The sequence below is a fragment of the Ranitomeya variabilis genome, chromosome 1, assembly GCF_051348905.1.
Source record: "Ranitomeya variabilis isolate aRanVar5 chromosome 1, aRanVar5.hap1, whole genome shotgun sequence".
NCBI lineage: Eukaryota > Metazoa > Chordata > Amphibia > Anura > Dendrobatidae > Ranitomeya > Ranitomeya variabilis.
The window spans coordinates 272576407-272600291 of NC_135232.1; the positions used below are offsets into that span (position 1 = coordinate 272576407).

General features: G+C 50.0%; 1 protein-coding gene across 1 annotated transcript in view; it reads left to right on the forward strand.

Moving 5' to 3' along the window:
- Positions 1-23885, forward strand: part of PRR14L (proline rich 14 like) — a 61152-nt gene that overhangs the window by 14674 nt on the left and 22593 nt on the right. The window contains exon 7 of the mRNA XM_077294111.1: positions 19018-19124. Coding sequence (XP_077150226.1) covers positions 19018-19124 — 107 coding nt within the window. The remainder of the gene's footprint in view (positions 1-19017; positions 19125-23885) is intronic.

Below are 23885 nucleotides of genomic sequence, written 5' to 3' on the forward strand. Positions count from 1 at the left end.
CCAGCATTGCCTCCAGACAGTGTATCCAGCAATCTGCCCCAGTATGTCCGGCAATCTGCCCCAGTGTCCAGCAATCTGTCCCAGTATGTCCAGCATTGCCCCCAGACAGTGTGTCCAGGAATCTGCCCCAGTATGTCTGGCAATCTGCCCCAGTGTCCAGCAATCTGTCCCAGTATGTCCAGCATTGCCCCCAGACAGTGTGTCCAGGAATCTGCCCCAGTATGTCTGGCAATCTGCCCCAGTGTGTCCGGCAATCTGCCCCAGTGTGTCCGGCAATCTGCCCCAGTGTGTCCAGCATATTACCCCCGTGTGTCCAGCAATCTGCCCCCAGTCTGTCCAGCGTTCTGCCCCCAGTCTGTCCAGCGTTCTGCCCCCAATCTGTCCAGCGTTCTGCCCCCAGTCTGTCCAGCGTTCTGCCCCCAGTGTGTCTCCAGCATTCTGCCCCAGTGTGTCTCCAGCATTCTGCCCCAGTGTGTCTCCAGCATTCTGCCCCAGTGTGTCTCCAGCATTCTGCCCCAGTGTGTCTCCAGCATTCTGCCCCAGTGTGTCTCCAGCATTCTGCCCCAGTGTGTCTCCAGCATTCTGCCCCAGTGTGTCTCCAGCATTCTGCCCCAGTGTGTCTCCAGCATTCTGCCCCAGTGTGTCTCCAGCATTCTGCCCCAGTGTGTCTCCAGCATTCTGCCCCAGTGTGTCTCCAGCATTCTGCCCCAGTGTGTCTCCAGCATTCTGCCCCAGTGTGTCTCCAGCATTCTGCCCCAGTGTGTCTCCAGCATTCTGCCCCAGTGTGTCTCCAGCATTCTGCCCCAGTGTGTCTCCAGCATTCTGCCCCAGTGTGTCTCCAGCATTCTGCCCCAGTGTGTCTCCAGCATTCTGCCCCAGTGTGTCTCCAGCATTCTGCCCCAGTGTGTCTCCAGCATTCTGCCCCAGTGTGTCTCCAGCATTCTGCCCCAGTGTGTCTCCAGCATTCTGCCCCAGTGTGTCTCCAGCATTCTGCCCCAGTGTGTCTCCAGCATTCTGCCCCAGTGTGTCTCCAGCATTCTGCCCCAGTGTGTCTCCAGCATTCTGCCCCAGTGTGTCTCCAGCATTCTGCCCCAGTGTGTCTCCAGCATTCTGCCCCAGTGTGTCTCCAGCATTCTGCCCCAGTGTGTCTCCAGCATTCTGCCCCAGTGTGTCTCCAGCATTCTGCCCCAGTGTGTCTCCAGCATTCTGCCCCAGTGTGTCTCCAGCATTCTGCCCCAGTGTGTCTCCAGCATTCTGCCCCAGTGTGTCTCCAGCATTCTGCCCCAGTGTGTCTCCAGCATTCTGCCCCAGTGTGTCTCCAGCATTCTGCCCCAGTGTGTCTCCAGCATTCTGCCCCAGTGTGTCTCCAGCATTCTGCCCCAGTGTGTCTCCAGCATTCTGCCCCAGTGTGTCTCCAGCATTCTGCCCCAGTGTGTCTCCAGCATTCTGCCCCAGTGTGTCTCCAGCATTCTGCCCCAGTGTGTCTCCAGCATTCTGCCCCAGTGTGTCTCCAGCATTCTGCCCCAGTGTGTCTCCAGCATTCTGCCCCAGTGTGTCTCCAGCATTCTGCCCCAGTGTGTCTCCAGCATTCTGCCCCAGTGTGTCTCCAGCATTCTGCCCCAGTGTGTCTCCAGCATTCTGCCCCAGTGTGTCTCCAGCATTCTGCCCCAGTGTGTCTCCAGCATTCTGCCCCAGTGTGTCTCCAGCATTCTGCCCCAGTGTGTCTCCAGCATTCTGCCCCAGTGTGTCTCCAGCATTCTGCCCCAGTGTGTCTCCAGCATTCTGCCCCAGTGTGTCTCCAGCATTCTGCCCCAGTGTGTCTCCAGCATTCTGCCCCAGTGTGTCTCCAGCATTCTGCCCCAGTGTGTCTCCAGCATTCTGCCCCAGTGTGTCTCCAGCATTCTGCCCCAGTGTGTCTCCAGCATTCTGCCCCAGTGTGTCTCCAGCATTCTGCCCCAGTGTGTCTCCAGCATTCTGCCCCAGTGTGTCTCCAGCATTCTGCCCCAGTGTGTCTCCAGCATTCTGCCCCAGTGTGTCTCCAGCATTCTGCCCCAGTGTGTCTCCAGCATTCTGCCCCAGTGTGTCTCCAGCATTCTGCCCCAGTGTGTCTCCAGCATTCTGCCCCAGTGTGTCTCCAGCATTCTGCCCCAGTGTGTCTCCAGCATTCTGCCCCAGTGTGTCTCCAGCATTCTGCCCCAGTGTGTCTCCAGCATTCTGCCCCAGTGTGTCTCCAGCATTCTGCCCCAGTGTGTCTCCAGCATTCTGCCCCAGTGTGTCTCCAGCATTCTGCCCCAGTGTGTCTCCAGCATTCTGCCCCAGTGTGTCTCCAGCATTCTGCCCCAGTGTGTCTCCAGCATTCTGCCCCAGTGTGTCTCCAGCATTCTGCCCCAGTGTGTCTCCAGCATTCTGCCCCAGTGTGTCTCCAGCATTCTGCCCCAGTGTGTCTCCAGCATTCTGCCCCAGTGTGTCTCCAGCATTCTGCCCCAGTGTGTCTCCAGCATTCTGCCCCAGTGTGTCTCCAGCATTCTGCCCCAGTGTGTCTCCAGCATTCTGCCCCAGTGTGTCTCCAGCATTCTGCCCCAGTGTGTCTCCAGCATTCTGCCCCAGTGTGTCTCCAGCATTCTGCCCCAGTGTGTCTCCAGCATTCTGCCCCAGTGTGTCTCCAGCATTCTGCCCCAGTGTGTCTCCAGCATTCTGCCCCAGTGTGTCTCCAGCATTCTGCCCCAGTGTGTCTCCAGCATTCTGCCCCAGTGTGTCTCCAGCATTCTGCCCCAGTGTGTCTCCAGCATTCTGCCCCAGTGTGTCTCCAGCATTCTGCCCCAGTGTGTCTCCAGCATTCTGCCCCAGTGTGTCTCCAGCATTCTGCCCCAGTGTGTCTCCAGCATTCTGCCCCAGTGTGTCTCCAGCATTCTGCCCCAGTGTGTCTCCAGCATTCTGCCCCAGTGTGTCTCCAGCATTCTGCCCCAGTGTGTCTCCAGCATTCTGCCCCAGTGTGTCTCCAGCATTCTGCCCCAGTGTGTCTCCAGCATTCTGCCCCAGTGTGTCTCCAGCATTCTGCCCCAGTGTGTCTCCAGCATTCTGCCCCAGTGTGTCTCCAGCATTCTGCCCCAGTGTGTCTCCAGCATTCTGCCCCAGTGTGTCTCCAGCATTCTGCCCCAGTGTGTCTCCAGCATTCTGCCCCAGTGTGTCTCCAGCATTCTGCCCCAGTGTGTCTCCAGCATTCTGCCCCAGTGTGTCTCCAGCATTCTGCCCCAGTGTGTCTCCAGCATTCTGCCCCAGTGTGTCTCCAGCATTCTGCCCCAGTGTGTCTCCAGCATTCTGCCCCAGTGTGTCTCCAGCATTCTGCCCCAGTGTGTCTCCAGCATTCTGCCCCAGTGTGTCTCCAGCATTCTGCCCCAGTGTGTCTCCAGCATTCTGCCCCAGTGTGTCTCCAGCATTCTGCCCCAGTGTGTCTCCAGCATTCTGCCCCAGTGTGTCTCCAGCATTCTGCCCCAGTGTGTGTCTCCAGCATTCTGCCCCAGTGTGTGTCTCCAGCATTCTGCCCCAGTGTGTGTCTCCAGCATTCTGCCCCAGTGTGTGTCTCCAGCATTCTGCCCCAGTGTGTGTCTCCAGCATTCTGCCCCAGTGTGTGTCTCCAGCATTCTGCCCCAGTGTGTCTCCAGCATTCTGCCCCAGTGTGTGTCTCCAGCATTCTGCCCCAGTGTGTGTCTCCAGCATTCTGCCCCAGTGTGTGTCTCCAGCATTCTGCCCCAGTGTGTGTCTCCAGCATTCTGCCCCAGTGTGTGTCTCCAGCATTCTGCCCCAGTGTGTGTCTCCAGCATTCTGCCCCAGTGTGTGTCTCCAGCATTCTGCCCCAGTGTGTGTCTCCAGCATTCTGCCCCAGTGTGTGTCTCCAGCATTCTGCCCCAGTGTGTGTCTCCAGCATTCTGCCCCAGTGTGTGTCTCCAGCATTCTGCCCCAGTGTGTGTCTCCAGCATTCTGCCCCAGTGTGTGTCTCCAGCATTCTGCCCCAGTGTGTGTCTCCAGCATTCTGCCCCAGTGTGTGTCTCCAGCATTCTGCCCCAGTGTGTGTCTCCAGCATTCTGCCCCAGTGTGTGTCTCCAGCATTCTGCCCCAGTGTGTGTCTCCAGCATTCTGCCCCAGTGTGTGTCTCCAGCATTCTGCCCCAGTGTGTGTCTCCAGCATTCTGCCCCAGTGTGTGTCTCCAGCATTCTGCCCCAGTGTGTGTCTCCAGCATTCTGCCCCAGTGTGTGTCTCCAGCATTCTGCCCCAGTGTGTGTCTCCAGCATTCTGCCCCAGTGTGTGTCTCCAGCATTCTGCCCCAGTGTGTGTCTCCAGCATTCTGCCCCAGTGTGTGTCTCCAGCATTCTGCCCCAGTGTGTGTCTCCAGCATTCTGCCCCAGTGTGTGTCTCCAGCATTCTGCCCCAGTGTGTGTCTCCAGCATTCTGCCCCAGTGTGTGTCTCCAGCATTCTGCCCCAGTGTGTGTCTCCAGCATTCTGCCCCAGTGTGTGTCTCCAGCATTCTGCCCCAGTGTGTGTCTCCAGCATTCTGCCCCAGTGTGTGTCTCCAGCATTCTGCCCCAGTGTGTGTCTCCAGCATTCTGCCCCAGTGTGTGTCTCCAGCATTCTGCCCCAGTGTGTGTCTCCAGCATTCTGCCCCAGTGTGTGTCTCCAGCATTCTGCCCCAGTGTGTGTCTCCAGCATTCTGCCCCAGTGTGTGTCTCCAGCATTCTGCCCCAGTGTGTGTCTCCAGCATTCTGCCCCAGTGTGTGTCTCCAGCATTCTGCCCCCCCCCCCCCCTCCAGTGTCCCCCACTGCTCCAGGGGCACCCGCCACTCCGGGGGCCCCCCAGCCGCCACCCTCCCACCCTCCTTGAAGACGATACTCACCCTGCTGCCTGCTCCAGCGATGGTCTCGGCGTCTGCTCTGCACTGCATCTTCTTCCTGCTTGTGCTTGTGCGGTCATGTGATACTGATTAAAGTCATGAATATGCGCATATTCATGGCCTTAATGAAGCGGTACCACGTGACCGCACAAGCAGGAAGAAGATGCAGTGCAGAGCAGACGCCGAGACCATCGCTGGAGCAGGGTGAGTATCGTCTTCAAGGAGGGTGGGTGGGGGGCGGCCAGGGGGCCCCCGGAGCAGTGGGGGCCCCTGGAGCAGTGGGGGCCCTGCCAGCAGGTGTCAGTGCCTGGGCCCACCGGAGGATCCTCCGGTTCTCCGGTGGGCCAGTCCGAGCCTGTATGTATAACACATACATACCCCCAAGCCAGTCCTGGCTCAGAAACCAACAAACCCCGAGTATGTATAACACATACAGTTGTGGGAAAAAGTGTTTGCCCCCTTCCTGATATCCTATTCTTTTGCGTGTTTGTTACACTTAAATGTTTCAGATCACCAAACAAATTTGAATATTAGGCAAAGATAACACAAGTAAACACAAAATGCAGTGTTTAAATGAAAGTCTTTATTATTAAGGGAAAAATAAATTCAAACCTACAGGGACTGTGTGAAAAAGTGATTGCCCCCTTAACATTTTAGATGGGCACCTTATTGGGGAACAAGCATTTTTGGGAATGCTCATTCTCAAATATCGGGCTATATAAACAGGCCGCAATCGCCTGATTAATGGGCAAAACTCTCGTTCGTCGGGTGCAATGATTTATTTAGCTGGCTTAAATAGTCATTCTATTTGGCACATTATTTAGGGTGAACAGGATGTGTGCTGCAGAAAACAATTGTTTAGTGCACATGGAACTGCAGTCGGCCTATCTAAACAGGCCATTAGTCGACTGTCAAATAGCTTGCATGTATTGGATGGTTTAAAGCCATGGTTGACTCGTTTTAACTAGACATTAGAATACAGGCTGTAGAATTTGATTGGTCTATCACATATTCTAAGCTGTTCTAAATCTACTTGGGAAGAAGCTACCAGTGCAGCTCCATCCTTCAGACATTTGTGCAAAAGCTTACCCAATAGATGTTAAAACTGTATATTTGTACTTGCCGTAAAAATCTTTCCTAGTAAATACACTGTGCGACACATGCCGTGCCACTTGGAGGCTCGACAATAGGTAAAAAAAAAAAAAGTGTTGACTCTGCATTGTGGACCGTACCCTCTCCTGAGGCACTGGACAGCTCAGGTTAGTGTCAAAAGCAGTAGGCGAGAAACCCAAAGAACGGTAGAAATTCTGTACCAAAAGACAACCAGGTTACCAACATGACCTGAGCTCAGGGAAGTTGCCACAGGCAACTGAAACTGATCCTGGAACAAGGACCTGTGACCTGGAGACCTGTGTCCCCAATTAATTTCTTGAGAATGGAATCTTATTGTAAGTACAAAGGTCCAATTAACTCATTAATAGTATTGGGAGGTGTAGTGAGACATTCAAGACCAATCCTAATTGGTGATTAAAAAGAAGTATACAGGTAACTATGCGGACCACCTACAGACATCGGCTTGCAGCATCATACGCTCCAACCTGGCATCAGCACAAGCCATAGAATGGATCTTCGAGAATCTGATGAAAGGTGTGCACTGCATCCCAGGTGCCAGCCTTGTAGGCCTTACAATTTGCCAAAGGGCAACTAATCCCTAACTAAAGACTAACTAAAACGTAACTTTTAATGAACTAATAGGACAATTTAAAACTGCAAAGTCAATGTGTGTTAACCACCAGATTGTTAGGGATACGACAATGTAGAAGGATCAACTGATCAGTCGTATTATATTATGTCTGGTATCCCCCATCCAATATTCTTTTGGTATATAGGAATGGTGCGGCTGCTACCTAAATCCCTATTCACATTGTTTGAGCACACTTGACTTGCTAATAAAACGTACTCCTATGCCTTCTCGCTCTCTGTGAGATTTTACCACCTCTGCAACTCCCGGTGGCCATCTTAGTCCACCCGGCCGGTTCACACAGGGGCGAACCGGTAAGGAAGTACCTGACCAGTATGCCCTGGTCATAAAGGCACATGACCAGCATGCCCTGGTTTTAAAGGCACTTCACCAGTATGCCCTGGTCTTAATGGTACATGACCAGTATGCCCTGGTCCTAAAGGCGCATGACCGGTATGCCCTGGTCCTAAAGGCACATGACCAGTATGCCCTGGGTCGTAAAGGCACATGACCAGTATGCCCTGTTCTTAAAGGCACATGTACAGTATGCCCTCCTCTTAAAGGCACAAGACCAGTATTCCCTGGTCTTAAGGGCACATGATCACCCTAACTGAGCTCTGGAGCCCTCCACCGCTGATCCCAGTTTATCCCAGAGTACCTAGTCCCCCTCAGTGCACTTTGTCACTAACCGCAATCCATGGTTTCTCTGACCAAGAGATTGAATCCCTCCGTGAACCCTCTGTGGCTCAGAGTGCTCGCAGGACCGATATACATGGTCCCTCTCCTACATGGGAGCCGTCGGCTAGCAGGGGCTGCAAGTATTCTGGAAACGTACAGGCGTCTAGAAACGTACAGGCATCTAGAAAACGGAAGTTTCATTACCTGATCTCTCTCCCCAATGATTTGCTGAGAACAAGGCTCTGAATATGGATCGAATATTGCCTTGGATTGCCAGAGCTTCAGAAAAGGATGGACTCGCCTATTTATATCATCAACCAAATTGACGAGCGATTCACTGGACAGAAGCCTCTCCGTGGGATGCCATACCTGGTCTGATTTTTAAGGGCGACGGGTCCTTTAAAGGGCACCGATGTCCCCACACCATCAATAGACGAGCACATGGAGTGTCGCCTCCATGTATCCTCTTCTGCATCCAGGCCTAACGCCAGACAACCTGCCCTGTCCACCCGGGGACCTAAACTCTGGGGATGTACAGAGGCACCCCTTTTTTGGCGTCCGAGCACCCCCCTTTGCATCACCACTATTTAGCGGATGATGCAAGAAGGCGGGCAATTCCTCTCCACTTCCCTGTTAAGAGGATGGTGCATCGAGGGTTCCTAATTTTTCTACTCTGCACCGTCAAAAGAGAGCGACGATGGCAAGAGACTTGTTTTTTTTTCCTGACCTGCTGAATGCAGCCCCGCATTCTGCCACTTGATAGATTAACTGGGTAGAATTTCTTGTGGTATACCTACCAGTATCCCTGCCCGATATATCATCAATTAAAAATAGCACGGACTGTCAGATAGCAAATCTGGTTCGTTCCGTCTTGTGGCTTCGGGTTCAGCGCTCTATCCTTCCTTAGCCGCCACATGGGTTGCTTGAGCAATAGTCTCCTGGTCGGAGACCTTAACTACTTCGATCCACACAAGTAACCTTTCCCCGAAGACAGTACAGCTGGCCAATCAAATCTGAGCAGGAGACTAACAAGGGATCGTATTTTTTGTACAGACCCAACCAGCAGTGGAAGGGTTGTCCACAACAGTCTAGATCTAAGGGACCTTGGTTCCAAAAAGGGGGAATGAAAAGAACCACCAATCCTGGTCCTCAAACTTCTAACAACCTTTGACAAGGTCTTCCTTTTTCGGATGGAGTTCCTCCGCTCAGCCATTACTTCAACAGAAAAAGGTGGAGTTTCTGGCATCCATCTACATTCGGGATTCATACCCTCACATTCCTACGTTTCCCCTCTACAATAATCTCTTCGCCTTTCCATTCGTGAACAGCCTGGCTACCGCACCCAGTGTGTTCGCAAGGGTCATGGCTGTTGTCATGTTCCTCTTGCACCCTAGAAGCTTGGTCGTCCTGCCCTATTTGGTCGACTTTCTAGCCGCTCTTCCAGGACTGCGCTGAGTCGTCTATATCACTTGCGATACCCTCTCACCTGGGCTGGCAGCTAAACTAAGACAAGTTTTCCTCATTTCCAGCCCAGCAGATCCTTTTTGAGGATGATCCTGCAGAAGAAGGATGGTAATTCTCTCTTGAGTCAAGGTCGTGGCCCTTCAACAGGGAGCTCGCGCACTTGATCACTCATCCCCTCAGTTCATTCGATTCCCTAGGAGGGTTCTGAGGAAAAATGGTGACGACAATGGAAGCAGTTTCCTTCGCTCTGCTCGTTTTCAGCAAGTCAATCAGACTTTCAAACGTTAGTCTCTGAGCTCCTTCCTCATCCAGGGCCTTCTCCTGGTGCATGGTTATTAGTGAATACCAATGTCTTCTTCTCCCGATCATTGCTCTGGGGATCCGAACAGCAGGTCCACTGCCTTCAGGCGGGTCACCCCATCCGACTTCAATTGGATAATGCCACGGCTGTGCCATACGTCAATCATCTAGCAGGTACCCACAGCCAAGCGCCATAGCCAAGGTACCTCACACTCTCTGATGGGCAGAGATCTATCATTCGGTGATCTCGGCAGTACATATCCCTAGAGTAGAACACTGGGCGGCAGACATATTCAGCCATCAGGGTTTCTCCTTAAGTGCGAGGGAACTTCACCCGGAAGTCTTCCATCAGATCTGCCTTCACTGGAGTACTCCTGATGTAGGTCGGATGGCGTCCAAACTGAACGCCAGTGTACTCGAGTTCATGGTTCAGCCTCGAGATCCAAGAACATCGCAGTGCATGCGCTGTTCTTCCATGGTACCAATTTCCCTAACCCCTCTTCCACTACTTCCGAGATCTTTTTGGAAGCAGGAAGGGCCCCAGTGATCCTGGGAGACCTGCACTGACCATGTCAGGATTTTTTGCTTGCGGTACTAGTATTTTTCCGTCTTATTGCAACAAAACTGCAATTATGGACTTCCTCGCAGGAAGTCTTCACCTGTGGTTCTTCCCTACCGCATACCGTTAGATCTTTGGGACCTTAATGGTCCTGGGGATCTTACAGTAGACTCCTTTTTTGATCCGAACAGACTTTACTATCAGGGAAGGTCGCTCCCTTTTTTTCCTCTGTGTTCTTGTCATCCTGATGTGTCTTCAGAGCTCGCCGCTCTGTTCTTTCAGACTTTTTTCCTTATTACCATCAAGGCAAGGTTGTCCTCAGGCCATCCCCTTCCCTTGTTACCAAGGTGGTATTGTATTCCCACTGTTGCAGGGGCATCATCCTTCTCTCATCTCTTTCGGCTCCAGTCCACAAAACAAAATGGGTTCTCCATAATCTGGACGAAGTGAGTACTCCGAGTAGGTACGTATCGAGGACGGCGTCCTTCCGAAGGTTGGACACTTTATTTGGGCTTCCCGACGGTAAGAAGAATGCTTCCTGACAGGAAGGGTTTAGCCATTTCATCAGCCATGTTAGCCTGATGTATTCGTTTCACCATTTAGGAGTCCTTCCGTGCTAGATGTCAGCCTATCTCCCTGTCTGAGGGCTCTAGGCACCAGACGTCAGCAAGCACGGCTGCCAGTCCGCATGCATTCTTGAAGCACTATAATTCCCACACTACCACAGATGTGAGTCTGGGCAGGCGGACTCTGCAGGCTGCGGTGGCGCACTTGTAAGTAGCGGTTACACAGGGCCTGATCTATTGTTTTCCCCCCAGGGACTGCTTTGGGACGTCCCACGGTCTGTGTCCCCAAATGAGGCGAAGGAGAAATAGGGATTTTTGTGTACTCACCGTAAAATCCTTTTCTCCGAGCCATTCATTGGGGGACACAGCTCCCACCCTGTTATTAGCTTGTGCTTGTTTTTATAATTTGACATGCTATACTCTCATATATAATATGACATGCTATACGCTCATATGTTATCGATCTCCTACTGCTTTTGCACCGAACTGGTTAGCTGAGAGCCAGCAGGAGGGTGTATACTGCAGGGGAGGAGCTAACTTTTTTTGTATCACTTAGTGCCAGTCTCCTAGTGGCAGCAGCATACACCCACGGTCTGTGTCCTCCGATGAATGGCTCGGAGAAAAGGATTTTACGGTGAGTACACAAAAATCCCTATTTCTCCTTCACCACATTGGGGGACGCAGAACCATGGGACGTCCCTCTGCATGCGTCGGCTTGACGCTGCGCCGACCTGCGTCAACGCAACATGTTGCATTTTGTTGCGGTCGGCGCAGCGTCAAAAACGACGCATGCGGAGGCATCCGCATGGCCTGCGTACCCAGTGTTAAAGATAGGGGGTGTATGACGCATGTCGACGTAGGCGGAGCTGAAGGAAGAGGCGCGACAGTGGGTGGGGCTTCACGGAGGAACTACGCAGCCCTCCGCAAAGCCCTCATCCGCAAATGTGAAACCAGCCTAATAAGACCCTCCTAATATTTGCAGCAACTATATTAATTAGATAAAAAGGGGGAGCTAAATGTACTAAAGGGGGAAAAGTAGCAGAATGTTACACTAAAAAGTAAAGACTCCTCATAAAACTGGGTTACCCATACAGGGAAATATTAACTAAAAATTATTATACCCCAATACTACATGACTGTCGATTACCCTTAAAATTCATTTTTCAGCCTTATGCAACTAAATGTTCAAAGATTTGTATTAAAGGTGTTGTGTTATGGCAGATTTTTCTGGCATTTTCATAAATATCCAATTGTCATCCCAACTTTTGGGACCAGCGGCTATTTCCAAAATTAAGATCTCCTCATCCCCTCTTTTAACTACAACAGAAGCCATAGTGACAGTCGAGGTGGCCGTACATACACGATTCTCCATTCACTGTTTTCAAGTTACCAAAATAGCCAAGCAATTAGCCATAGGTACTAGAGTATGAGCCGAGTTTTTCAGCACATTTTTTTTGTGTGCAAAAGCCCCCCTCGGCTTCTACTCGAGTGTGGGTCCAAAAGACGGAGGTGGAGCAGCAGCTGGCTGCAAGAGCAGGCTGCTGCAGCTAAAGCCTGTGACCCCTGCTAAAGAGAAATGAATATTCACTGCGCTAGTATTGAATATTCATTTCTCCTTCGCCACATTGGGGGACACAGAACCATGGGTGTTATGCTGCTGTCACTAGGAGGCTGACACGAAGTTGAGACAAAAAAGTTAGCTCCTCCCCTGCAGTAAACACCCCTCTTGCTGGCTTCCAGAGACCCAGTTCAAGCTTAGTGTCCGTAGGAGGCACACTGGGTCTGCTATTCAGACCAGAACTTTTTCGTTTTTTTTCCACAATTTATCCCTTTTACCTGGACGAAGGGGCGACGGAACCTTTCAAGGCCAGCCAACCAACAACAGGCGAGCACGGGAGTATTACCTCTCCGTATCCTCTCCTGCGACGTGGGATGCCACTGCCTGGGCTGATTTTAGGGGCGACTGGCCTCTTCAAGGGCACCGATCTCCCCCCCCCCCCCCTTTCTATCAGACGAGCACTGGAGTGGTACCTCCAGTATCCTCTTCTGCAGCCAGGCCATATTGCCGGACATTTTGCCCTGCCCACCAGGTTTTACCCTCGGCTGTTCAGAGGCACTTTCCATTGTGGCGTCCGAGCAGCCCCCACTGCATCACCACTGAAAAAGCGGATGATGGAAGGAGGCGGACGGTTCCTCTCCACCCCCCTTTCAGGGGATGGTGGATGGAGGCTCCCCCAACCTTGCTCCGTCCTAACTGCCCCGAACACAGCTCTGACCTGCTCATATCGGGGTAAGTGCACCGGGAGGGGTCATTTCTTCAGGCAGCATACGAGGGCTCCATAGCGGCAGGGTCCCCACAAGCTCCGCGGCACATTTCCTGGCGGTCCGCAGGTGCGCGCCGGCCGAAGCCATAAATTTAGTCACCGGCTTCGGCCTTGTGTAGGCCGCATTCCGGTAAGCTGCGCCAACCACTTGCATCACTCCGGCGGCTCCGCCCCCACTCCTGGCGCTTCTCGCTTCTTGCGAGACTACCTAACAGCTCTCGGCAGCCATCTTTTTCCCACTGCAAGCAGCTCTGCCGCCCCCTGCACGTGTCGCCCTGGATGCTGGTTTACTTAGCGCCATCATCTTCAGATTGCGGGACACAGGACCTGGGTACGGAGATGGCACTAGGTGCTTCCCTGCAGCTTTACCCCACATCGCTTCCACTAGCAGTGTTTTTCTTTTTTTTTTTTTCACTTGCATTGGGGTACATCATGTTGCAGTCAAAGACTAAAAAGCCTACGAAGGTACTTACTACCTTTTTCACTGCGTGTACCACCTGCCAGGCTCCTCTCCCTCGGCCTCAAAGCTCCCCTCTCAGCCTGTGATGCCTAATGTGCCCAGGAGCCCTCCGCCGCTACTGACCCCAGTGTTTCTAGCCCCCCTGAGTGGGCCGCTTCACTGTCACAATCCATGGCTTCGCTGGCCAAAGCGATTGAATCCCTCCATGACCCCTCTGGGGAGCAGGGCACTTGTCTGCCTGGGTTAAGAGTCCCCTCCATTACAGGGGAATCATCGGCCAGCAGGGACCGCTCTCACCTGAAGGAGGTACGGACGTCCAAAAAACGGATCCGCACTACCTCCCCTGAGCATTCACCACACCATTCAGCCTCTGGTAGATCCACTTCTCGCTCTCCCTCTCCAGGGGTTCGCAGCGATCATGACTCTGAGTGTAAGTCTGAGGCATCCTTGGACCCGGATTCTCCGGAGTTTCAAGCGACTATGGATTCCCTCATTGAAGCTGTCAATCACACGCTAAAGGTTGATGATGATCCTAATTCGGCAATGGATCATGCGGTTTCTTTTACAAAAACCAAGCGATCCCATAGGGTGTTCGCCTCTCATCCGGACTTTTTGGAGATAGACAGGCGACACAGGGAGCAACCGGATAAGCGCTTTACGGGTAAAAAGACCCTGGGAACAAAGTATCCCTTTTCCGCAGATCTTGTCAAAGATTGGACGGAACCTCCACTAGTAGATCCTCCAGTATCGCGTTTGGCTACCAAAACGCTTTTGTCTGTACCTGATGGTGCTTCAATTAAAAATCCCACAGAACGCCAAATAGATTCCTTGGCTCGCTCAATGTATGAGGCCTCAGGTTCCTCGCTATTCCCTTCCTTCCTTGGGCATGGGTCGCAGACCAATGGTTTTCTGGGCAGATGCCCTTGCAAAATCCATTCAGGACCAGGCTCTTCCATCTGAGGTGCCGGATCTCGCCAAACAAATCGCTATGGCTGGAGACTGTGATGTACGCGTCTTTAGACGCAGCAGACTGTGTGGCAATTGCCTCAAACGCCGTCACCATTAGAAGAGCACTATGGCTTAGAGAGTGGCACGCCGATTCATCTTCTAAAAAGTCTCTGATTTCTCTGCCTTTTCAGAGCGGACGTCTGTTTGGAGAAAAACTAGAGCAGCTTATTTCCGATGCTACAGGATGGAAAAGCAAATTCCTCCCGCAGCACAGGCCTAAAACTGCTTTTCATAGTCTGCAACATTTTCGTTTTCGGCCCTTTCGCAGTAGCCCTATCTGGTCCTCCTCCACAGCCTCGTCCAGATCAGAACGATCTCCACGTAGAGACAGAGTCTCTCGGCCCTCATACATGCCTAGTCAGTCCTGGCGAGGTAAGCCTAGGCAACCCAGAACTAGGGGATCCAGGCCTTCCAGATTTCCTTCACAATGACTCGGGGAGTCTTCCGGTCGACACCACCAAAGTAGGCGGACGCCAGCTTCTCTTTCAACATGTCTGGCTTTCCTTCATTCGCGACGAATGGGTCAGAGACCTGGTGTCTTCCGGTTACAAAATAGAATTCACCGCCTCCCCTCCAGCTTGGTTTTTTCCCTCTCGTCTTCCAAGTTCAGGAGCTCAGTCTCGTGCGCTTCACCGCGCCATCGAGTCTCTCCGCCAAAACGGGGTCATTGTTCTGGTTCCTGAACACGAGAAGTTCAGAGGTTTTTACTCAAACCTCTTCGTCGTTCCAAAAAAGGATGGGACGGTACGCCCTATTTTGGATCTAAAGCTCCTAAACAAATATGTAAAGGTCCGGCACTTCAGGATGGAATCCCTCCGGTCAGTCATCTCCTCAATGGATAGAGGAGAATTTTTAGCATCAATAGATATCAAAGATGCTTATCTGTATATCCCAGTCTTCCCGACACATCAAAGGTTCCTGCATTTTGCCATCCACGAGGACCATTTTCAATTCACGGCCTTACCCTTCGGCCTTGCCACCGCACCCAGGGTATTCACAAAGGTCATGATGGCGGTCATGGCCATTCTTCATTCCCGAGGAGTGGTCGTGTTGCCATACTTAGACGACCTCCTGATCAAAGGTCCGTCCTCTCATGCCTGCGAAACAAGCGTCCGCATTACCTTGGATACCCTTTCACGCCTGGGCTGGCTGATCAACTTGGACAAGTCCTCCCCCGTTCCATCCCAACGAATCTCCTTCCTATGATCCTGGACACGTCCAGTGGGCTGGTCCTACTTCCCCGGTCAAAGGCCCATGCGCTTCAACAGGGAACCCGGACACTTTGTCATCCCTTCCCTCATTCCATTCGTTTTGCCATGAGGATTCTGGGGAAAATGGTGGCCGCAATGGAAGCGGTTCCCTTCGCCCAACTGCATCTCCATCCCTTACAACAGGCTCTACTGGACAATTGGGACAGGAGTCCCTTATCCCTCGATCGGCCATGTCCTCTGCCCCTGCGGATCAGGTAAGCGCTCAAATCGTGGACTTTGGAGTCATCTCTCAGCCAGGGAAGGTCTTTTCTCCCGATTCACTGGCTGGTGGTAACTACCGACGCCAGTCTCCTCGGTTGGGGAGCGGTATTTTGCTACCACACTCCCAAGGGTCTTTGGATGTTGCGGGAGTCGAGACTTCCGATAAACATCTTGGTGATTCGAGCAATCAGATTTGCCCTGAGTCATTTCCACTTCCTCCTTGCAGGTCTCCCAATTCAAATTCAATCAGACGTCACAGCTGTGACGTACATAAACCATCAGGAGGGTACTCGCAGCAGGGCAGCGATGCGGGAGGTCTCACACATTCTCCACTGGGCCGAGCGCAACTGCTCCACCATTTCTGCAGTGCACATTCGAGGCATCAAGAACTGGGCGGCGGACTTTCTCAGCCGTCAGGGTCTCGCCTCGGGGGAATGGGAACTCCATCCGGAGGTCTTCCACCAGATTTGTCTTCACTGGAGGACTCCGGACGTGGATCTGATGGCGTCCAGACTGAATGCAAAGGTTCCCAACTTCATAGCACGTTCTCGGGATCCCCAGGCCATCTGGGTGGACGCACTGATACTCCCATGGCATCAGTTCCACCTCCCGTACGTGTTTCCTCCGCTTCCTTTACTACCGAAGGTAATCAGAAGAATCAAGATGTAGAGGGTTCCGATGATCCTAGTGGCCCCAGACTGGCTGCGTCGCGCGTGGTACGCGGAGCTCAATCAACTCGTAGCCGACGTTCCCTGGCGACTACCATATCGCCCAGATCTGCTTTGCCAAGGGCTGATCTACCACCAGAACTCAGGGGCCCTACGTTTAACGGTGTGGCTGTTGAAACCTGGATCCTAACTCAGGCTGGTTTCTCCCAGCATGTCATTGCCACCATGATTAGCGCTCGCAAGACGTCTTCCGCTCGCATTTATCACCGCACCTGGAAAGCCTTCTCATGGTGCAGGCTCCGTGGACGTCCTCCTCTCGCCTTTTCTATTCCCTCCATTCTGGAATTTCTCCAGTCCTTCCTGGATTCTGGTCTGGCGCTCAGTTCTCTCAAGGGTCAGATCTCGGCGTTATCCATGTTGTTCCAACGTAGGATTGCTGCTAACCTGCAGGGTCAGGACTTTCGTTCAGGGGGTCTCTCACGTGGTACCCCCTATAGAATGCCGTTAGAGACTTGGGATCTCAATTTGGTTCTGAGTGTTCTTCAGGAGTCCCCTTTTGAACCTCTGCAGGATGTCTCGCTGATTGTCCTCTCCTGGAAGGTCGCCTTCCTTGTGGCAGTAACCTCTATCAGGCGAGTCTCAGAGTTGGCCGCCCTCTCTTGCCGGGCGCCCTTCCTTTCCTTCCACCAAGATAAAGTAGTCCTACGTCCATCTCCGTCTTTTCTCCCCAAGGTGGTTTCATCCTTCCACCTTTAATGAAGATTTCGTTCTTCCCTCCTTTTGCCCACAGCCAAGACATAGGGTTGAAAAGGCCCTTCACACCTTGGACGTGATAAGGGCCCTCAGGAGGTACGTTTCTAGGACTGCCCCCTTCTGGAAGTCGGACTCCCACTTTGTGCTCCCAGGGGGTCACTGAAAGGGTTTAGCTGCTTCTAAAGCCACGATAGCCAGATGGATCCGATCAGCTATTCAAGAATCTTATCGGGTCAGGGGCAGACCTATTCCGGCAGGGATTAGGGCACACTCAACTCGGTCGGTGGGTGCTTCCTGGGCCATTCGGCACCAGGCGTCGGCAGAGCAGGTTTGCAAGGCCGCAACATGGTCCAGCCTGCATACCTTCACGAAGCATTACAATGTCCACACTCAATCTTCTGCGGATGCAGCCCTTGGCAGACGTGTTCTGCAAGCGGCTGTTGCGCATTTATAGTCTGTTGGTACACGGAGTTATTGGGTTATATTGTTCCCCACCCAGAGACTGTTTTGGGACGTCCCATGGTTCTGTGTCCCCCAATGTGGCGAAGGAGAAATAGGGATTTTTGTGTACTCACCGTAAAATCCTTTTCTCCGAGCCACTCATTGGGGGACACAGCTCCCACCCTGTTAGCCTTATGGCTTTTCTTTTTGGCTCTTTGCTTACTTTGTCATGTTGTACTCTAATATTATTATGTTATATATTGTTAATAATCTCCTACTGCTTTTACACTGAACTGGGTCTCTGGAAGCCAGCATGAGGGTGTATACTGCAGGGGAGGAGCTAACTTTTTTTTCTCAACTTAGTGTCAGCCTCTTAGTGACAGCAGCATAACACCCATGGTTCTGTGCCCCCAATAAGTGGCTCGGAGAAAAGGATTTTATGGTGAGTACACAAAAATCCCTATTTCTCTGTAATAGCGCGCACAGTTTCAGCTGTCGGCTTCCTGCAACTGCTGGGCGAACATGTGTGCCTGCTACTTAAGAGAAATGAATATTCACTTCTCTCCAATCTCATTGGCATGGAGGGCAGTGAATATTCATTCCCTTAAGTAGCGGATATGTGAGTGTCCGGTAGCTGCTGGCACCAGAACAAGACGCTGCAAGGGAGCGAAGGGACGGTAAGTAGGATGTTTGGTTTTTTTTCATATGTTTTTCTGATGGGGTCCATGCATACCAGGATAGGGATGAGGTGGCCATACAGACCAGGATAGGGATGAGGTGGCCATGCATACCAGGATAGGGATGAGGTGGCTATGTATACCAGGATAGGGATGAGGTGGCCATGCATACCAGGATAGGGATGAGGTGGCCATGCATACCAGGATAGGGATGAGGTGGCCATGCATACCAGGATAGGGATGAGGTGGCCATGCATACCAGGATAGGGATGAGGTGGCCATGCATACCAGGATAGGGATGAGGTGGCCATGCATACCAGGATAGGGTTGAGGTGGCCATGCAGACCAGGATAGGGATGAGGTGGCCATGCATACTAGGATAGGGATGAGGTGGCCATGCATACCAGGATAGGGATGAGGTGGCCATGCATACCAGGATAGGGATGAGGTGGCCATGCAGACCAGGATAGGGATGAGGTGGCCATGCATACTAGGATAGGGATGAGGTGGCCATGCATACCAGGATAGGGATGAGGTGGCCATGCATACCAGGATAGGGTTGAGGTGGCCATGCATACCAGGATAGGGATGAGTCTTCCCAGTTTTTTGTGGTACAATTAGGTGTCTCGGCTTATACTCGTGTCGGCTTATACTCCAGTATATACGGTAGCTTTCCTGAGAAAAGTGATATAAGTGCAGCAGATCCATAGGATCAGTTTTTCCTAACTTATCTATCAGTAGTCATAAGCTACAGGTCTGCCTCTAAGACCAACAGCATCCTCCATTCTGTGGATGATTTTGAGGCATAATAATAATGGGCAATCTGATGTCCCTACCATGATTTATAAGCAAGTCACTCTTTATGATAAACTGCAGTTAGACTAATATCTTGAAGCATTAACAAGTTGGGAAAGCCAGCTTCACAAATTTGCATTATACCACCTTTACCTTTCAACTGTTATGAAAGCATTTTCTTTGGTTCAATAAAAACAAATCACTGTATTATTATTTTACTACAGGGGTCCTTTGAAAGAAAACCTCAACGGGTCTCTCAAATTCGAATCAGAAAAACTATTCCCAAACCAGATCCAAATCTAACACCAATGGGTCTCCCAAAACCAAAAAGGTATGCTGTCAAATATCGTATTGTTACAATTCCATGTATACTATAACTATGTTGGCGCCAGTACAGGAAGTGAGTATCCAGCAGTAGACCACATCCAGTACAGATGGGGTTGTCCATCCAGTAGTTGACAACCTCTTTTAAGCAAAAAAAGAAAACCACAACTGTTTAACTCCCTAAATTCTGCAATCGATTGCAGCATTTGGACGGCAGACAGGGGGCTCTCCTGTCTGATCTGCGCCCCCACGACATCACCGTGTGGGCCCGATCATCGTCATGATGCCATCTTAGTCAGCCAGCTACGGCAAGCCTATTAGACCATGCTTGGAGAATGATCTAAGAGGCTTAATACAGTGTAACACTGACAGGTGTAAAGCATTGCAATTCATTGTACCAGCGATCAGAGTAAAAAAAACTTAAAGTCCCATAGAGAGACTAAAGAAAAAGTTGGAAGAAAAATTGTGTGATAAATTTTGGTACCTTTTTACCCATTTGCCCTTGTGAAAATGTAAAATCTGGGGCTAAAACAAACTTTTTGTGATAAAAATGAAATCATTTTCTTCTTTATTGCCCAATGGTATAAAATTCTATTACAAACCCGTTGTGTCAATATGATTCTTGCACCCATAGATGAATGATAATTTGAGTGACCTGGCACCCTCAATCTATTGCCGCAAAATCTGAACCCCAATGTGGCGTTTCTTCCCACTGTGCCTCAGAAGTAGTTTTTGACCCCATGTGGTTTATTGGCATACTCAGGAGAAATTGTGTAACAAACTGTATGGTCTATTTTCTCCTATTATCTCTTTTGAAAATTGAAGACTTGAATCCAAAGCGACATTTTAGTGGAAGAAATGGTAATTTTCCAAATTTGTTTAATTCTGTGAATCGCCTGAGGGTTAAAAATGCTCACTACACCCCTTAAGAAGTCTAGTTTACAAAATGGGGTCACCTTTTGGGATTTCTGCTGTTTCTGCATTTCAGGGGCTCGTCAAATGTGACCTAGCATCTGCAATTCATTCCAGCCAAAATTATGTTCCAGAATTCAATTGGTGCTCCTTCCCTTTCGAGCCCTGCTGTGTACCCAAACCGTAGTTTTCTACCATATATGGGGTATCCGTGTACTCAAGAGAACTTGCACAACACATTTTATGGTTCCTTTTCTATTGTTACCCTTATGGAAATGAAAAATTGGGGGCTGAAGCAACATTTTTGCGGGAAATGTTTTTTGTTTTGTTTTTTTTTTTTTTTATTTTCACAGCATAACAGTATAAAATTAGGTGAAGCACCTGTGGGTTTAAGGTACTCACCACACCTCTAAATTATTTCCATGAGGGTTGTAGTTTCCAAAATGGTGTCACTTGTGGGGGATTTCTACTGTTTAGGTACATCAGGAGCTCTGCAAACACAACATGGTGTCGCGTCTGCTTTCAATTCCAGCCAATTTTGTACTCCAAAAGTATTACAGAATGCGGTAGATAAGCCCCTGATGCCGGTGGGCTTAGCTCACCTTCGATTTTGGGGGTGACAGGTTCCCTTTAAGGGCATAACATTTAAAAATTTGACATTTGCTAAATTTGTCAAATTGTTAATATTTTCTTAAATAAATGCTGATTATATCGACCAAAATGTATCACTAACATGACGTACATTATGTCACAAGAAAATTATCTCAGAATCGCACGGCTACGTTGAAGCATTCCAGAGTTATAACTTCCATAAAGTTAGAATTGAAAAAATTTGCCTGGTTAGGAAGGTGATAAAAGGCTGTGGTGTGAAGGGGTTAAAGATAATCAGTCATCAAGGTTTTACTACCTCATCTGAGAGCAGCATAATGTAGGAAAGAGACCCTAAATCCAACTAAGTATCACTTAGTTTACTGTGTACAGCCGTTCTGACACAATCAAGAGTTATTAGATATAGCACTGCAGCAGAGTGGAGAAAGCTAACCCCATTCCTCACCAGGCTCTCCATGTACAATGTCTGTAGACAGTGAGCTGCTTATCACAGAAGGGGGTGGAGGCTACGTTGCAATGCTCTTTGTGCTAAAACAATCATTGCAATTATACAATTGGACAGCGCTTGATGAGAGGCATTGCTGAAATCTATGCTTTAAGCCTTGCCTCATGCTATCTTCAGATTATATGACAAAAACCTGCTGACAGATTCCATTTAAAGTGTCAACTTACACTTAAAGATTTTACTTGGCAACACCTAATTCGAAATAATTTCCCCTCTCCAGCTCGATTCTGATTTTGGGGAGAATGGTGGAATCACAAATCGTTCTGCTGCTTCATGCAGAGTTAATATTGGCACCCGGTGCAGGTGACGGGTCTTGAGGAGGCTGAGGAGCTGAACACGTTGTATAACGGCACCATGATGTAGCAGGATTCACAGCTTGGGAATGATAGAGGGAGGATGCTCCTACTTTTTGTACAATGTGAAGTGACGAGATGGCGTTCATCTCTGAATCATTTCAGTGCAGGATTCTGTATAGTAATGAAGATGACTGCTCTGATGAAGTACATTGTGAGTTTTTGCAGCCTGATCTTTCATGCAGATCTTGTCACGCTGTGAGTGCAAATTCATTGGCTTCAGTGTGACCCGATCTGTATGAAAATTCAAGCTGCCATAGCTCACACTGAACTTCAGCAGAGCGGTCTGCACACCTACCCATAGAGAATCCTGCACAGGACAGACCTGCATCTGGCTACAGGACATTACACATTATATACAGGACAATAATTCACTGGTATAATCTGTAATCATAGTATAATATTGTACCAATATGTATGCAATATCTAATAGCAGCCACATATCTTATGTACTGTATGTGGTATGCACTCCAAATGATATATACCGGGTAATTTGTGACAGAAGTATACATTCATGCCCCATCTTCCTATTCATAGATTATTTTATAAAATATCCGGTAATGTGGAGCCAATATAGTTTGTGGGATCAGAACACAGGTTGGAAGGAAATGGGTGGGTCACCCTTTCCAGAATCAGTGCTCTGACTAGGCATGGCCACATTAGGGCAAAATTAGGTAATTTTGGGTTGTCATGTGTTTGCTTTTCTGTACGAAGTGTGGAATGACCTTACAAATCACTAAAGCTCCAATACTGATTTATAAATCGCCCTATACAAGTTTGGTGTCCCTGCATTAATTTACATTGTTGCTGTCCTACCCCTTAGTCTATGTGCCCACGTTGCAGAAATGCTGCGGAAATGTCCGCAGCATTTCTGCATATCCCTGCCGCGGGTAAAACGCATGCGGAATTCGCACGCGTTTTCCCACAAAACACAAGCTTTTTAGCTTGCAGAATGCTTGCGTTTTCCAAGCGATTTGAAGTCGCTTGGAAAAGTGATTGACAGATTGGTCACACTCGTCATGCATAGTGCTTGACATAGTAAAAGATAGAATGTTAAAAATAATAAAAAATATGGTTATTCTCACCTTCCGACAGCCCCCGATCTCCTCAACGGTGCTCCCGGTACGTTCCGTTCCCATGGATGCTTTGCGTGAAGGACGTTTGTGATGTCACGGTAGCGTGACCGCGATGTCATCCCAGGTGATTCGCGCAATGCATCCCTGGGAACGGAAGCCGCCGCGTGCACCGCTGAGAGGTGGGAGGACTCCGGGGGCCGTCAGATGGTAAGTATATCCCTATTTTTTATTTTAATTCTTTTTTTACAGGGATATTGTACCTAGGGCCTGGAGGAGAGTCTCCTCTCCTCCAGATCCTGGGTACCATCCGCACATGAAACGCTCAGTTTACGCATGGTGGGCATAGCCACATGCATAAAGTGAGTGTTTCAATGCAATCCTATGGAGGCGGAATCGCCGCGATTCCGCAGAAATAATGAACATGTTGCGAATTTTACCGCTATGCGATTCCGCAGCGGGAAAATACGCAGCATGGGCACAGCAACTGCGGAATCCCATAGGATTGCATGGGAATGCGTTTTTAAGCGTTTTATGCGTTTCCGCTGCAGAAAAAAACGCGGCAGAAACGCATAAAAAAACGCAACGTGGGCACAGCGCCTTAATCCGGAATATGTTGTCATAAGGGGGTCTAGATGCCATATTTTTATTATATGGGGACTACAATGGCATATTTGCATTTTTTCTGGAAAAAAGCATGGAATGGATGTTGCAAAGTTAAAACATCTGTGTGGTCAAAAAAGTTATTGCAGCCTTAAATTCATTAATCAAAAGGTGTAATTTCTAAAATGCATAACTTTTGGGGGTTTTATCTGTTCTGACACCTTTAGAGGCTTTGAAAATGCAACCTGCAAAGTATTCTGGCAAAAATCTGTGCTCCATAAGCTAAATAGTGCACCTGTATCTTCTAAGACTACCCCCGCCATGCGGCTGAACTGTAGTTTCTGATGACATATGGGGTATCCCCCATTTGGGATAAATTGCATACACTGTGTGTGTGTGTGGGGTCCATCATTGCATGTTACTGTAGTGATAATTAAAAAAAAATTACAGCTACTAAAACATTACATGTTTACCGTTAAAATATACAGTATTTCCAGGGCCCAATGTTAAAAAATCCTGTGAGACAGCTGTGGATCTAAAATACTCACTATAGATGAATTATGACTTTCTTGAGCAGTGAAGTTTCCAAAATGCGGTTACATGTAGGGTTTCTTCTCATCTTGCACCCCAGGGGCTCAGCTAATGCACTAAATCTAGTCCAACATAATCTGTGTTCTAAATAGGGCTCCTTCCCATCTGATCCCTGCTGTGCA